Source organism: Colletotrichum destructivum, chromosome 6 (assembly GCF_034447905.1).
Source record: "Colletotrichum destructivum chromosome 6, complete sequence".
In the NCBI taxonomy this organism is placed as follows: domain Eukaryota; kingdom Fungi; phylum Ascomycota; class Sordariomycetes; order Glomerellales; family Glomerellaceae; genus Colletotrichum; species Colletotrichum destructivum.
The window spans coordinates 1,925,989-1,939,937 of record NC_085901.1 but is presented as its reverse complement, the minus strand read 5'-3'; the positions used below and the strand labels follow the sequence as shown (position 1 = coordinate 1,939,937).

General features: G+C 57.5%; 5 protein-coding genes across 5 annotated transcripts; 3 read left to right on the top strand and 2 right to left on the bottom strand.

Moving 5' to 3' along the window:
• Window positions 1-216: 216 nt before the first annotated feature.
• Window positions 217-2,723, bottom strand: CDEST_09770 (uncharacterized protein). The gene is made up of 2 exons (XM_062925928.1): window positions 1,521-2,723; window positions 217-1,441 (listed from the first exon to the last, which is right to left on the bottom strand). Exons 1-2 carry the CDS (start codon window positions 2,064-2,066, stop codon window positions 644-646), a joined length of 1,344 nt encoding a protein of 447 aa, XP_062781979.1. The 5' UTR covers window positions 2,067-2,723; the 3' UTR covers window positions 217-643.
• Window positions 2,724-4,096: 1,373 nt separating this feature from the next.
• CDEST_09769 (Putative AAA+ ATPase domain, ATPase, AAA-type, core) lies at window positions 4,097-5,575 on the top strand (the record flags this gene model as incomplete). Its single annotated transcript, XM_062925927.1, has 1 exon — window positions 4,097-5,575. The coding sequence occupies one exon, from the start codon at window positions 4,097-4,099 to the stop codon at window positions 5,573-5,575; it is 1,479 nt and encodes a 492-aa protein (XP_062781978.1).
• Window positions 5,576-5,888: 313 nt separating this feature from the next.
• Window positions 5,889-7,554, top strand: CDEST_09768 (Putative hypothetical protein CHP02452). Its single transcript, XM_062925926.1, has one exon. It carries the CDS (start codon window positions 6,230-6,232, stop codon window positions 7,313-7,315), a length of 1,086 nt encoding a protein of 361 aa, XP_062781977.1. The 5' UTR covers window positions 5,889-6,229; the 3' UTR covers window positions 7,316-7,554.
• Window positions 7,555-8,153: 599 nt separating this feature from the next.
• On the bottom strand, window positions 8,154-9,360 carry CDEST_09767 (uncharacterized protein; the record flags this gene model as incomplete). Its single annotated transcript, XM_062925925.1, has 3 exons — window positions 8,154-8,493; window positions 8,533-8,846; window positions 8,887-9,360. The coding sequence occupies 3 exons, from the start codon at window positions 9,358-9,360 to the stop codon at window positions 8,154-8,156; spliced, it is 1,128 nt and encodes a 375-aa protein (XP_062781976.1).
• A 1,898-nt stretch (window positions 9,361-11,258) lies between these two features.
• CDEST_09766 (Putative flavin amine oxidase, FAD/NAD(P)-binding domain superfamily) lies at window positions 11,259-12,946 on the top strand (the record flags this gene model as incomplete). The annotated part of the gene is made up of 3 exons (XM_062925924.1): window positions 11,259-11,750; window positions 11,830-12,142; window positions 12,198-12,946. 3 exons carry the CDS (start codon window positions 11,259-11,261, stop codon window positions 12,944-12,946), a joined length of 1,554 nt encoding a protein of 517 aa, XP_062781975.1.
• Between the last annotated feature and the right edge of the window lie 1,003 nt (window positions 12,947-13,949).

The window sequence follows — 13,949 nt, the reverse complement described above, 5'->3', positions numbered from 1 at the left end:
TGGGGTGTGGCTGAGTGTGTGCGTCCGAGACGAGATGAGACGTCATCGTCAATGACGGGTGAGTGGGACGGACTCGGGGGGGGAAGATGACGGGCTTGCCGCTTTGTCAGAATGCAAAAAAGTGCTGAGCTCGGAACCACCAACCCCCACCAATCCCGATCACGGTCACGATGCTGCGCCACGTGTGGCTTCTCCACCCTCAGCTCTGCCAGCATCACGACCAATTCCACCATCGCCCGTCACCACCGGACTATTCGGACCGTCGACCGGCTGGGAAGCTCGGCCCTCAACCGTGTCCGAGCTGCACGCCGCCCCGAACCCGAGCTTAAGAGCTCTCTCGGTTTCGGGTTTGTTCGAAAACAGAATGCACCGCATCGGAGGCATGGGAACGAGTGTATCACCAATGACCAACGTCGACAATCGACATGCTACCGACCGGGACATGGAGGCGAGAAAAGCAAAAAGACATATCGTCTTGTTTGCATTGATGAGAAAAATTGAAGCCTGGTCAAAGGAACACAACCAAACGCCAAGCGCCTGAATACACGTCCAGAGTGTAAAACCAGCCTGTCCACACCGCCTTACTGCGCCATTCTCCTGTTGGGTATCATCGCGACCGTCTTCCCTCGTCTCCCGCCTCCCCTCAGCAGCTCTGCCGCAGCCTCTCGACCTCGCCAACGTTGACGCCCGAGTAATGACCTTTGACCCGCTCGCCCAGAATCATCCACGGGCTCATCCTGCACTCGGCGCTGTGCTCGACCCACGTCCATGCGAGGCACTTGCCCGCCGCGCTTTCGCACGCCGCCAAGCACGCCTCGGCCGTCTCCGTCCCCGGCAGCACACGGGCTCGCTCGTCCGTCCTCCCAACGTAGTCGCGTGCCGCCCGGATCGGCAGCCGCTTGAACTCGTCCACTGACGGCGCGCCGTATATGTCCCAGAGCTGGCCCCAGAACACGGGGCTCCGCTCGTCCCGGAAAGCGGCGCCGATCCTCCTCATCTCGTCAGGGTCCGCGACGCCGTGGAACGATACGAGCGGCGAGCAGAAACGGTCGGCCATCATCTTGGAGATGGCGGGCCGCTCGCCGTTGAAGAAGTGACTGTACCGCTCGTCGAGGTAGACGCCGATCTTCTGGAACGCCGACGCGATGAGCCGATCGCCCCATGTCTCATCGAGCGAGTGCTCCTGTGCCGCGGCGACGACGTCGCGCCGCGCGAGCAGCTGCCTCGCCGCCTCATGCGAGATGACGACGGCCGACCCGCCGTGCGCGAAGCGGCCCTTGAAGTCGCCGACGGCATTGCCCACGTACCGCGGGACGTCGGGGTCCCAGTGCGTCAGCAGAAGGCGCAGCGACGACTTGACGAGGTACGTGTCATCGTCGAGGATGACGTACCACTTCTTGGGCGGGAGGTTGTCGTAGACGTACTCGAGTCCCCAGATGAACTGCAGCGGTCGGTGGTGTTAGTGAGGGCCCACCAATGGGCCAGAACGCACGGGTTGGAAGGGTAGGGCTGTTAGTCACCTTGAGCGCATCGAGGTCCCAGCCGAAGCTCTTGCCGACTTCCGTCGCCTTGGCGTCATCGCCGGCCTGGACGGCATCTTTGAGGGACAGATACTCCTTGAATTTCGGCGCATCGTGGTGGGACCTCATCTCGGGCATGGCCATGACGCCACCAATGGCATCGTGGACGGTGACACCGGCGAGTTTGCCGCCCTCGCGCGGTGTCCAGTCACCGACCACAACGAAAGCGTCGTCGGCGTCGTCCGGCGTCAGGTCGAGGGCCTCGATCTGGGCGGCGAGGCGGTGGCGGGTGCCGTAGCCCGTCTTGATGAGCAGGCCGACGTCGTTGCGGTACTCGATGGGGAACCTGGCCGGCTCGTACAGCCAGGCGTCCTTCTCGACGCCGGAGCCGCGCAGCCAGAGCTGCAGGCCGGAGAAGTTGAAGCGAAAGGCAAGGACGAGCGGGTTGTCGTAGGGCAGGATGAGGTACAGTAGGGCGTTGCCAATGAGGAAGGAGAAGAAGACAAGAAAGAGAAGGCGCTTTATGCGCGGCGAGGGGAGGATCATGGCGGGCGGCGGCGGGCCGTGATTGGCGCGGCGGCGTCAATGGTGTGCTGAGGATGAGGGTGGTGGTGGTGGTGGTGGTGGTGAGGGGTCGTGGCCCCCTCGCGCTGCCACGATTGGGCAATGCCTTGAGAGAAATGCAGGTCGGGATCGCATGCGCAGGCGAGCTACTCTGTACAATATCTGGCCGATGGAAAACAAGCGGCAGAGCCTCCGAGGCTTGGCCGGGAGTTCTCGCGATGTCGCAACGCGGTTCGTTCGTCGGAGCTTTTTGAGGTTGGTCAGGTTCGTGTGTTCGATAAAGGCGTACACAGTCGAGTTTGCCAGGGATGGCGACGTAGCAAAGGGAATCAATCGGGCTGGCGCTAGGGGGGTGACAGAACAAGTTGGCTTCGGCGGCAAACGTGAAGCGGCAGTTTGTTGACGAGTTCGATGTGGGCCGTGTTGAAGAGATGACGGTTCGCTTGTCGCAGTGGGCGCAATGAAGCTATCGCGACAATTGACGGCTGCTACGTCCACGAGAGCAGTGTGTAATGAGGAAGCACGAGGGGATGTCGCCGGGAGGGGCGAAGGAACGTAGAAAAAGAGCAGATAAGCTGGCTACACGTTTTTTTTCCCTGCAGGTAAATCGTCGCACAAGCTCTCACACCAAAGGAATGAGACAAGATGGGACGGGACGGGGTGGGAAACACACCAAAAGATCGGGTGCAGAGGCGCGCCAAGGACCCCTCTGCCCCCCTCATCTGCTGTAGTTACCCACGCCACCGGCAGAGTGCAGACAGACAGACTAGTGTTAGTACCCGTTTAGTATCCGTTAGTTGCTGTGGTCTTTAACTGCTCAAAGTGCCCAGCTTTGCGCAGTCGTTTATTGGGCGGTGCCTGGCCGGCCAAGAACCTCCAAGACTGGACATGACATGAACCCTTGGGTGTTTGGGTGTGTGGGCTTGCCGTGCTTCATTTATTCCCCCCTAGACTCTCTCTTTCTCTCTCTCTCCGGTCGAGATGAGTGCCGGCTTGTCTTGGTGTGTCTTGGGCTTAAAGCCTCCTTGGGTGTCTTGGGTGTCTTGGGTGCCCTGGATGCCCAGAAAGTGAATTCGGCACAGCCCCTCCCGACCGAGGAAATGCGGTCTGTCTCGCGGCCGCCCTGCTTGAGCTTCACTCTTCTGCTTTGAGAAAACTCGCCCGAGTTTTCGCTTCCGTCATCCCGAGTCCTGCAAGTCTTGTTTTTTTACCAAATGTCTCCTCAGACTCCTCAAGTATCCTCTTTATTTCGTCCCGTTTTGGTTCTAAACAGTCAGGCCGCCCCCGTCGGATCCCTGTCGACCCTACGCCCAGTCCCACCCGCGTTCCCCATCTCCGGGAAAAGATGCAGTTACATCGGCACGATCGGTCATTTCCCCCGGGCGAAGAGGGCTCCATCATCGGCGCCACCCGAGCTGTCATTTCCGGCGATCGTGTTGACGGTGGCATTACACGTGTACCTTTTACCGTTCCCTCTTCTTGGAGACAGTGAAAGGGAGACGACAGGAAGAGGCACGGCTGCTGGGTTAGATGAGCGAGGTGAACGACGGCGATCACGGATCGTAAAGGGTTTGAATGGTCCAGAGACCACAATCTACACGATCATGATGCAGACTGACCCACGATTGTAGAAGAAAGTGATATTGAAAGTTCAAGAAATTTCTGAGCCTTTAGGATGAGAAGTGGGAATAGAATGAAGAAAGACGATGCGTCCCAAGATCAATGGTTGGGATCAAGGGTTCGTGTGAGAGAGAGACAAGATCCGGGGCCTGAACTGACGGATCTTCAGCCTGCTTATGTCATCATTGTGTTCTTATATAAGCCAGACGGTCAGGCGGAAGGGGTTCCGCTCGGAGTGGAACCACTACCAAATCGGGAAAAATTTCCTCAGCGCGTCATCTGTCATCCCTCATCCCTGCAGAAACAGCTGCCAAAATTTCATTTCCATCATTCCGTCCATCACTCACTCGCGCGATGCGATCCCGAAGCCACCACACCCGCTGCCGTCCGTAATGTCCTCGACCGAACCAACCGCGTCGACGGCAGCATCTTCCGCCTCGACAGCGGCTTCACTGTCGTCCTCTCCCCCTCCCACTTCAGCCCCGGCCTCGGTGCTCAGCCTCGATGCGCTCTTCAACAATCCCCTGTTCGCCGGCGGCATCGGCCTCGCCAGCCTAGGCGCCGCCGCCGCCTTTGCCCGCAAAGGTGTCGTCGTCGCCGCCGGAGCCGCTCGCCGCCGCCTCCTCGTCAACGTCGAGATCAGCAAGCAGGACCCGGCCTACCCCTGGGTCCTCGCCTGGCTGTCGCAGCCTCGTGAGCAGGCCGGCTTCCTCGCCTCGCGCATCACCCGCATCCACAACCTATCCGTCTCGACAACAACCAGCAGTGCCCACCGCGGGGGTGCCGCCGCCGCCGGCCCGACCAGCGCACACTTTTTCCTGCAGCCCGGCTACGGCAGGCACATCGTCAAGCACGGCTCCGCCTACATCGCCGTCAACCGTGAGAAGCACAGCACGGCCAATATGAACACGGGCGAGCCGCACGAGATCGTCCAGCTGACGACGCTGTGGGCGCACCGACACGTCTTTGAGCACGTCTTCGCTGAGGCCCACGCGCTGGCAGCTAAGGCGAACGAAGGCAAGACCATCGTGTACGCCGCGAGGGGCATGGAGTGGGCGCCGCTCGGCGACCCGCGCAAGAAGCGCCCCCTCGGGTCTGTGATACTAGACGAAGGTGTCAAGGAGGGCATCGTCGACGACGTCAGGGACTTCCTCGGGCGTCAGCAGTGGTATGTCGACCGCGGCATTCCCTACCGGCGCGGCTACCTTCTCTTCGGCCCGCCCGGCAGCGGAAAGAGCTCCTTCATCCAATCCCTGGCCGGCGAGCTCGACTTCAGCGTGGCCATGATCAACCTCAGCGAGATGGGCATGACGGACGACAAGCTGGCGTACCTCCTGACGAAGCTGCCGCGGCGCAGCATCCTGCTGCTTGAGGACGCCGACTCGGCGTTCGTCAACCGGCGGCAGCGCGACGCCGACGGCTACAGCGGCGCCAGCGTGACCTTCTCGGGCCTGCTCAATGCGCTCGACGGCCTCGCGGCGGGCGAGGAACGCATCGCGTTCCTGACGACGAACCACATCGAGCGGCTCGACCCGGCGCTCATCCGGCCCGGACGCGTCGACATGATGACGCGCATCGGCGAGGCGACGCGGTATCAGGCCGGGCAGATGTGGGATCGGTTTTACGGCGACGTCGACGCCGACGGCGCCGGGCGCGAGCGGTTCCTACAGCGGCTCGAGGACCTGGGTCTGTTCGGTAACGGCACGGGCGAGACGGCCGGGCGGTTCACGAGCACGGCGGCGATCCAGGGCCTGTTCCTGTTCAACAAGAACGACATGCAGGGCGCCATTGACATGGCCGAGGGCCTCATCCCGCGCCAGTTCGAGGCGGCTGACGCGGTGCCCGAGGGCGCCATCAAGACGCGTGCGTAGGGGAGACGGACCTAGGTCTCTCACGGCGTAAGGCTGTACACTTTCTTGTAACATTATGTATAATTCTCGAGATAGACAAAATCCGCCATGATACCCATGCTTACCAATGCTCTCTACGCTATGGGGGCCCAGGCAGAGTTCCCTGGCTGTTGGTCGCTGGAAAAGGAGCATGCATGTACATCCAACACTTGAATTTCCAACAAAGAATAGTTGTTTAGTGGCACACGCTAGGTGAGTCACCCCCCGGCCGGCCGTTTTTCAGCTCCCGGGCCCCTGGAGCAGGTTGGCCAGTCGCTAATTAATTCCCATCCCACGTTTCCCTGTCGCCAACCTTAATTCCACATCTCACGCGACTACACCTTCAACACCACCATCAATCACTCACACCACTCACGATTGTCTTTTAGTCGACACCAACGTCGTTCATCAGAGGAAGAAACACTAGTAGTGCCCAACGGCCGTGGAGAGCCTTTCACTCTCATCCAACGCGGCAACGTTCGATTGTCTTTGCGTAAACCACCGCCGCTTCCACAACCCAGCCGCATCCCATATATCAGTTCGTTTTCCAGCTCTGGCGTCGACCATCGCGAAATCATTGTTGTACGACTCATCTCACCAAACAACACCCGATTGCTACGTTCGTACTGCGCCGCCATGTCTGCCAGCCCGCGTCAGACAAGCCTGTTCGAGTTCGCCTTTTCTAGGAGCGGAGGCAGCCGATCCCAGGACGCACCACGTCAACAAGACCAACAGCAGCAACGACAACAGGCATCCACGCAATCACCAAACCCCTCATCCCCAGCGCAGTCGTCCTCATCAGCAGCCACCACCAACACCACCACTACCACCACCACACGCTCTACCCAGCCTCAATCCCGCCGCGGCGGTGACCGCTCCAACCCGTCCCTCGCGTCCGTCTCTGCCGAGACCCGCGCCGTCCTCCCCAAGATCCTTGCCCACCTCCCCCACCTTGACGCCTCCTCCTCCGAGGCACTGCACATAGACCATCTCCCGCCTCTCAGGTCCTCCAGCTGCCCGTCCCACGCCCCCCGCGCCACCATCCGCATCGTCAACGCCGACTCCCTCAATGCCGCCGTCGACCTCGCCGCCCTCCGCCCGAACGCCGGCCGCGTCGCCGTCCTAAACATGGCCTCCGACATCCGCCCCGGCGGCGGCTGGCTCAAGGGCGCCGTCGCCCAAGAAGAGGCCCTCTGCTACCGCTCCTCGCTGCACCTGAGCTTGCACGACCGCTACTACCCGCTCCGTCGCCGCGGCGGCCTCTACTCCCCCGACGTCCTCGTCATCCGCGCCGACATGGCGAGCGGCCACGCCCTCCTCGTCCCACCCATGCCGCCCGTCGACCTGCCCGTCGTGAGCGTCCTCAGCGTCGCCGCCATCCGTCGTCCGGAGCTCAGGAAGCGGCAAGTCGCCGCCGCGGGAGGGGGAGGCGAGGAGTGGGAGTTCGCGCGGCCCGCGGACCGCGCGCTGACCAAGGACAAGATGAGGCTGTGCTTGCGCATGGCCGCGAGCCGCGGTCACGGCTTGCTGGTGCTGGGCGCCCTGGGGTGCGGCGCGTTCCACAACCCGCCGGGCGAGGTCGCGCAGTGCTGGCGTGAGGTGCTCGACGAGGCCGAGTTTAGTGGGGGCTGGTGGACCGAGGTCTGGTTCGCCGTGTATGACCGGAAGAACGAGGGCAACTTTGAGGTGTTTGACGAGGTGCTGGGCGGCCTCCAGGTTTAGGGTCGGTGTATCAATGTCACGGTTGTCTACATGGCTATATCAAGCGGAAGCGATGCTACGGTAAGGGAGACAGCACGGAGTTGAGCCCGGTATCTTTGAGTCTTGGAAGCATGGCCTTCCAAACGGCCTTGTATTTAGTTTCCATTGCCATACTAGCGAAGCCAAGTACATAGGTAGAGAGTCAGCGCAGAGTGGGCGTGGTATTAGCAATCCTTTTCCGACAATCATGAACTCTCCTCCCATCCTGCTTGCTCTGCCTGATGCATCATGCGCGAAGGGGCCTTGGTCTGGTTCCTGTCCTGCTTATGGTGGTGCTTATAGCCCGCTACACGCCACGAAAGGCACACCGAGGCACTTTGTATCTGGTGTTATGGTCTTCATGACCAGTGAAACGGGATGAAAGAATCGGAACTTCGCGGGATAATTATTCAGATGGAAGGTTCGAGGGCATCACAGGACTGTGGGAAGTCAAGGACGAAAGGTAGGACGAATTTCTGTCAAAATGCATTGACGATGTGCTTCTTGCTCGATTGTTTTCTGTCACCACATCTTGACGTCACCGGTATTGCGCTGTCCATTCTGGTCCCGCGTCGGAACCGGTAATGGGACCGTCATTGAGAGTGCGAGAGCGGCATCTACGCTCCGGTATGGGAAATACCACGATTTGGCGTGCCAGCCAAACCCTTCGCATCGTTCTATCCACCTATCATGTGAGGTTTCATCGCAGAAACGGATCAGCAGTCGGATTGCACCAGCTGTATAAGAACGTCTCAGAAAAGCCAGCTGTTCTCCGTTTCATTCTCTGATTTTCATTGAATCTGCAGAATGTAACTGTTGCTCAAATATCTTCGTGACTGTATCCCGATGCCACTGACAGATCACCCTCCCATTCTGTAGTAGAGTTAGATCTGGCATCGTCAGAGCCCTCGCCAGCGCCGACCAACGCCGCCATCAACTCGATTCTATACTGCAGATCGAGCAAGTCATAGCTCGGAAGGAGTGCCGGATCCTCTGACGTGATGTCGAAAACGTACCCGTCTTGGAAAATGTGCTGCGTAACGGAAGAACCTACCCGAATCTCTAGCGACCCTTCGGTGACAAACCTGTCGTCGACGAACGGGTCAAGAGCCTTTCTGGGGTCCGTCGCCAAGTCGTTCCGCCACTGGAACGCTTCCTGCCTTTGGAACGATTTCCATCAGTCCGACCAGGGAAGACACATAAGCTTAGTGTCTTGTAGGAGATGGAGACGTAACCGAATGGTGCGGTCGTCAGGTTTGCCGATAGGCTCAAATGCGACATGTGTCTTGTCCCAGCTCTGATGAGATACACACTTGAAAGAGACTGTGTTCTGTGGACCACCAAGGACATTCTTTCCTGGTTGAGTCTGGTACCTCCTTATACGAGCCTCACCCCAGATTATGGCGAGGCACTCCAGCTTGCTATAGTACTTGGACGCATGGGAGATGTCGACGTGGCCGAGAATGTGTCCCACATGCGGGTCGGTCATGTCGCATACAGGTCTGGTTTGATGCTTACGGGGGGGGGGGGGGGGGGGGAAGCCTATCATTCACCAATTCCAGGGCCTGTGTCAGCTCATGGTAGCTTACTCGGCCATTCCGAATGTTACTGAGAAGGATTTGCAGGGCTTCGATCGGGGCCGCTATAAAGGCAGCCCAAACGATGGGCGTGATGACATCCGCCGGCAAGCATTTCGGCGGGATACTGGGATCGCGAAACTTCAGCTCGGTCGCTTTGATATCCCTCAGCAGCTGGAGTCGCAGGTCCACATCGTTGAAGTACGCTGGAGTAGGCCTCAGCGGCGGGTGGCTGTGGAAGCTTTCGATCTCGCCCAGGAAGAAGGGGCTCATGTTGGGATCTTCGAACGAGGCCAAGAGCTTTTCGACGATGGCGAGCTTCTTGAAACGGATGAAATCGGCGTCGTCGCGGTCGGGCAGATGAGCGGCCAGTTTGCGGATGGCCTCAGTCTTCCGTAGCTCCAGGTTGGATGCCGCAGGCGGGGACACTGAAACAGACGGTTCGCTCATTTTCGAAGAAGGCTCTTCAAAATCGGCTAGCGACGTATTGAAGAGAATCCTGTGAAGCAAGTATGAATTGAAGAGGTACAGAATGAAACAAGGTTTGACTTGAATGAAGAACGTCTTGTGGTTTTGATGGCAGATGGTCTACTCGGATGACGGGGCGCTTTTTGAATGAAGAGCGTCTGGTTGAGATGAAAGATGTTGGTTTTGGTTCCAAGGTTGCAGGCTATTGTAGATGCCACCTCACGATTATCAAGGAGCTAGGGAATTCTTCAAGAAGCTTCCATGGAGCGGTGTAGCCAGCGGTTCTTTCTCCGAAGTGACATAACATATGTCTATGTTTCCAAAGCACGTGGGTACGCTTTGAGCTGTGCCATGGCCGCACAGATAGGCCCAAGGCAGCAAATCACCGCCGGCTACTCCAAATAGAAACCTGGATAGTTGACCCATTGTCTGGCAATTTGGTTTGCAGCTGTATGTAGCATCTGTAGTCAAAGCATCAAGTCGGAGGATTCAACAACGAGGCTGTAACTTGTATCAAAATAGGCGTTCTCGCTCCTGCAATGTGCCTGGGTTACGATCGGTGCTGAAGACAATCCCCAACCTGGAATAGGCCTATTTATTGTAAAGACGATAGGCGTTTACAATTCACAACAGACATGGTGTCAGAAACTGACATAACGGTAAACAGGTGCACTTTAAAGCCGGGCTCATCCACTGTCGTTATCTAGCCAATCTTCCATAACGGACTACTTTTCCTGACAACTATCCTGACATTATCTTATGCCTCCCGATTTTTACACTATCAACACAATCAATGGCCGTCAAGAACACACCAGAAGCTTTCCAGTACTGACAATGCAAGCGGCTGCCTGGGCTTGCGTGAAGCCTTCCTGGGAGGTGTAGCCGTAAGTAGTCCTGTCCCTACTTGTCATGGTTTGATTACAGCGTTCTTTGGCTCAAAAGAGATCCGGCCTTTTCGTGGAGTGGCGCTGCAAATCTTTCACCACCCAAGCGCCCGTCGTCAATCTGGGTTGGCAAACCTACTCATTAGTCTTCCATTTTTTGTAATGCACCGCCCGGTAGCTCAAAAGGAGAGAAAAAAAGAAAGCCATCAACAAGCCAGCACATCATTGGACCACAATTGCCACCCCCGTCATAAGCATCTAGGCAGTGATGTCCTGGCATTGGCAGGCTTGTTTACATGCCAAGGTGTACAGGACCCGGGCGCTCACCAAGCTGCACCCCAATCCTTCTGGAGTTGGCCCACGTAAACGGCATTCCCCACGCTGCCATACGCCAGTGCTCTCTATTTGATGCTGTACGCCACGCTGGTGATTCAGCCACCCACGCTTGCTGATACCTACCAGAACCGTTGCGAATGCGAACGACCAACGTGGAACCGCGCCCGGTTTCGCAGGCGAGACTGTCGGCCATTCGCGTCCCGCGGGCAGACGATGATCTACATCCGTAGGGCTCTCCGACTTCAACCCCAGCCCCCACGTGGGAAACGTACTCAGGACACATTCACAGAATGGTCAAGAGGCTGCCCAGAAGCCGAGAACCATCGAACTGACATGACGATGCCCAGATAGGGCGGAGGCCAGCGCCGAGCTGAGGCTGAGTTGACCATAGTCAACCTGCGTCGCGGCCTGACCGAGTGCGAGATCGTGTACAACTTGGAGGCGTACATGGATTGTATATAAGTGCTATCGTGGAGACGCCTTCTGGGATCAATACCAACTCATCCCAAACGCTTTTCCATCATCCAGTCATAGTTCGAAATCTTTCCAGACAGTTACAGACATATTTTTCTTTGAGTCCCTCAAGTTTCCCAACGTCCTCCCGCGCACACCCAAAGACATTGTCATATTATCATCCCTCATTGAAGCATCATCGCGACGATGAAACCTGTTACGCACACCGTCGGACTACTCGCCCTCCTCACGCCTGCCTTAGGGCTTGCCGTGGGGAGTCAAGGGGTTTTCGGCCGGTCTTCGACGAACCTCACGACCCCGGCGCTCGATCCTACAAAGGGCAACCCCGCGACCGAAGTCCATGAGGTACCGCCGCAGAATGAGTTCGACATCATCGTTGTGGGCGGCGGGTTCTCCGGAGTCATGGCGGCGTACGACGCTACTCAGGCCGGGCATAAGACCCTGGTCCTTGAGGCAAGGCACCGCATCGGCGGCCGAAGTCAGACTCAGGCGTTGCATAGCGCGCCGGACAAACTTGTCGAGCTGGGTGCCACTTGGATCAACAAGATCACCCAGCCCGTCAGCTATGCTCTATGCGAGCAATTTGGTTTAGAAACTGCGGAGCAGTACACCACGGGCGATGTCATCAGCCAAATCGCCAATGGCACTGTCCATCGGACACCTCAGACACTCAACCAAGTAAGTTACAAGGACTCTCTCGTTGGGCTTGTCACTGGGGGTATCATTAGGTTGAGCTAATGCGAGGCTTTCCCGATAGACCGGCGAACCTAGCCCTGTGGACTTGTTCAACGGCCTGATGGCGACCGCTGCGAACAACACCGACATCTACAACTTTGACGAGTTCCCAGAGGACGAAGACGTGACCTTGGCCGAGTGGGTCGCCAAACAGGGGCTGTGGGATGAACCTGGAGTCAAGGAAGCCGCCGGAAGCTTGACCAGCGCGCTTGTCGGCCGCATGCCCCATGAGCTTGGTGCCCATTACATCCTAGACTACATCAAGTCCGGAAAAGGTCTGGTCAGCCTAAGCACGGAAGGCGAATTCGGCGCCCAATCGCTGAAGATTAAGAAAGGTATATGATCCATTTTCTATTTGCTAGGGTAAGCCATTTGCTAATGCAATACTAGGAACGTCTGCAATTACTGACGCACTCGTTGGCACCATGGAAGAGGGGAGCGTGAAGGTGAACAGCCCTGTGAACCGCGTCGTCCAGCTCGGCGGCGAGGGGGTCCTCGTGACGACGGTCCACGGACAGAGATACAAAGCCAGGAAAGTCATCATCGCGATCCCCACCAACACATACTCCCGCATCCACTTCACGCCGCCCCTGCCGGCTTCCAAGAGAGGCCTGGCGACGAAGACCATGCCGGGCATCTACGCCAAGGTGATCCTGAGCTACCCGGCGCCGTGGTGGCGGGAGGCCGGCCTCGTGGGCAAGGTCTTCTCGGAGGTCGGGCCTATCTCCTTCGGCTGGGAGACCAGCGACATTGAGACGGAGCAGTACAGCCTTGCCTTTTTCGTCGCGGGAGACTTCGCCGCCGCGTGGCACGAGCTGACCGACCTGGGGCGCGAGGAGGCCATCGTCGAGCATCTGGTCACGCTCGTCGGCTCCGAATTGGCCGATGAGGCGCGCAACCTCACGGAGTACAACGCCGTCGAGTGGACCAAAGAGGAGTACCTCTGGGGCGGGCCCACGTCGTCCATGGGACCGGGCATGCTGCGCAAGTACGGCGTCTCGTTGAGGGAGTCGTTTGGCAACTTGCATTTCGGCGGAGGCGAGACAGCATTTGAATGGAAAGGGTATCTGGAGGGCGCCCTCACTTCTGGTAAGAGAGTTGCGAAGGAGGTCATCGAGGCTCTTGAATCGGACCGTTAGAAGACAGACATGTTTGGCAGTCGGGGCCAGCAATAAATAAGACACTACCAGACAAGCGTGGTTGATTTACCCAAAACGATACTTGGTCTACTGTCCATCACTATCTTCTCGTTACTATTTTTTCGTTCTGGATGAAAGTCGGCTACTAAGGCCATTCTGGTGTATCTTGTCTAGCTTATTTCCATGACTCTTGAGATGTGTGCTAGTGAATGAGAGTTGTTTGATCAAAAGTTGAAATCGAAGAACAAACTAATCTTACTGACTGTCTGTCCCTATCGACTTCTGTGTTCGTGGTTCGACCTTCTCCCAGTTTGCCAGATAAGCTTGCTTGCCATTAGAACCTTAGGCTCCCGATTCCGATTCTGTCAGCTGTCCTCCCATCACCGTATTGCAACATCCGCTCTTACAGCCGCTCTTGGCACCCATTGGCGCCAGTATTTCTTTGAAATGGGAAAGAGACAAAACACCCTTCGTTCCCCCTCCGCCATCCCATCGCGACGCCGTTTTCCTGCACATTTACTTGGCACCAAATATACTCTACACCCTACCTGCCTTCCTGCTACTGGATCTTTTGCATTTGAAGTTATCTGAAGGGTTGGTTACCCCTCAAACACCTGTGCTGTCTTGAAAAACCTAGCCCACAGCAGTCAAACTAGCAAGCCGTCAGAAAGCTGCTGTCTATCAGCCTCGAACCCATCGAAGTATAGTCGCCATGACAAGCCTCTCAATTGAGGCGACACTTGCCATCATCGCCATCGTCGTTGCGGTCATCGTCGCTATTCCTCCCATCGTCCTCGCCATCAAAGGCCGAGGGCTGAACCAACAGGACCATTTTCCCGGTAGGAATGCATTTCACTGCTTTCACTCATCATCGTCAGATCTAATGAGGTTCATGGTGCATAGTCCACACTGGCGACACTGAAATGATGGTTCTGGTCCTTCGGAGACCTGGTTTGCCGGACGCACAAACAGCTTTAGGTCGGGGTTTATGGCGAATATTGTT

Bases quoted from the DNA above. Each gene is read 5' to 3' on its own strand.
- CDEST_09770 (XM_062925928.1), bottom strand. From the start codon at position 2,066: ATGATCCTCCCCTCGCCGCGCATAAAGCGCCTTCTCTTTCTTGTCTTC. The intron at 1,442-1,520 runs GTGACTAACAGC...CGACCGCTGCAG, and splicing joins GGGACCTCGATGCGCTCAAG to TTCATCTGGGGACTCGAGTA.
- CDEST_09768 (XM_062925926.1), top strand. From the start codon at position 6,230: ATGTCTGCCAGCCCGCGTCAGACAAGCCTGTTCGAGTTCGCCTTTTCT.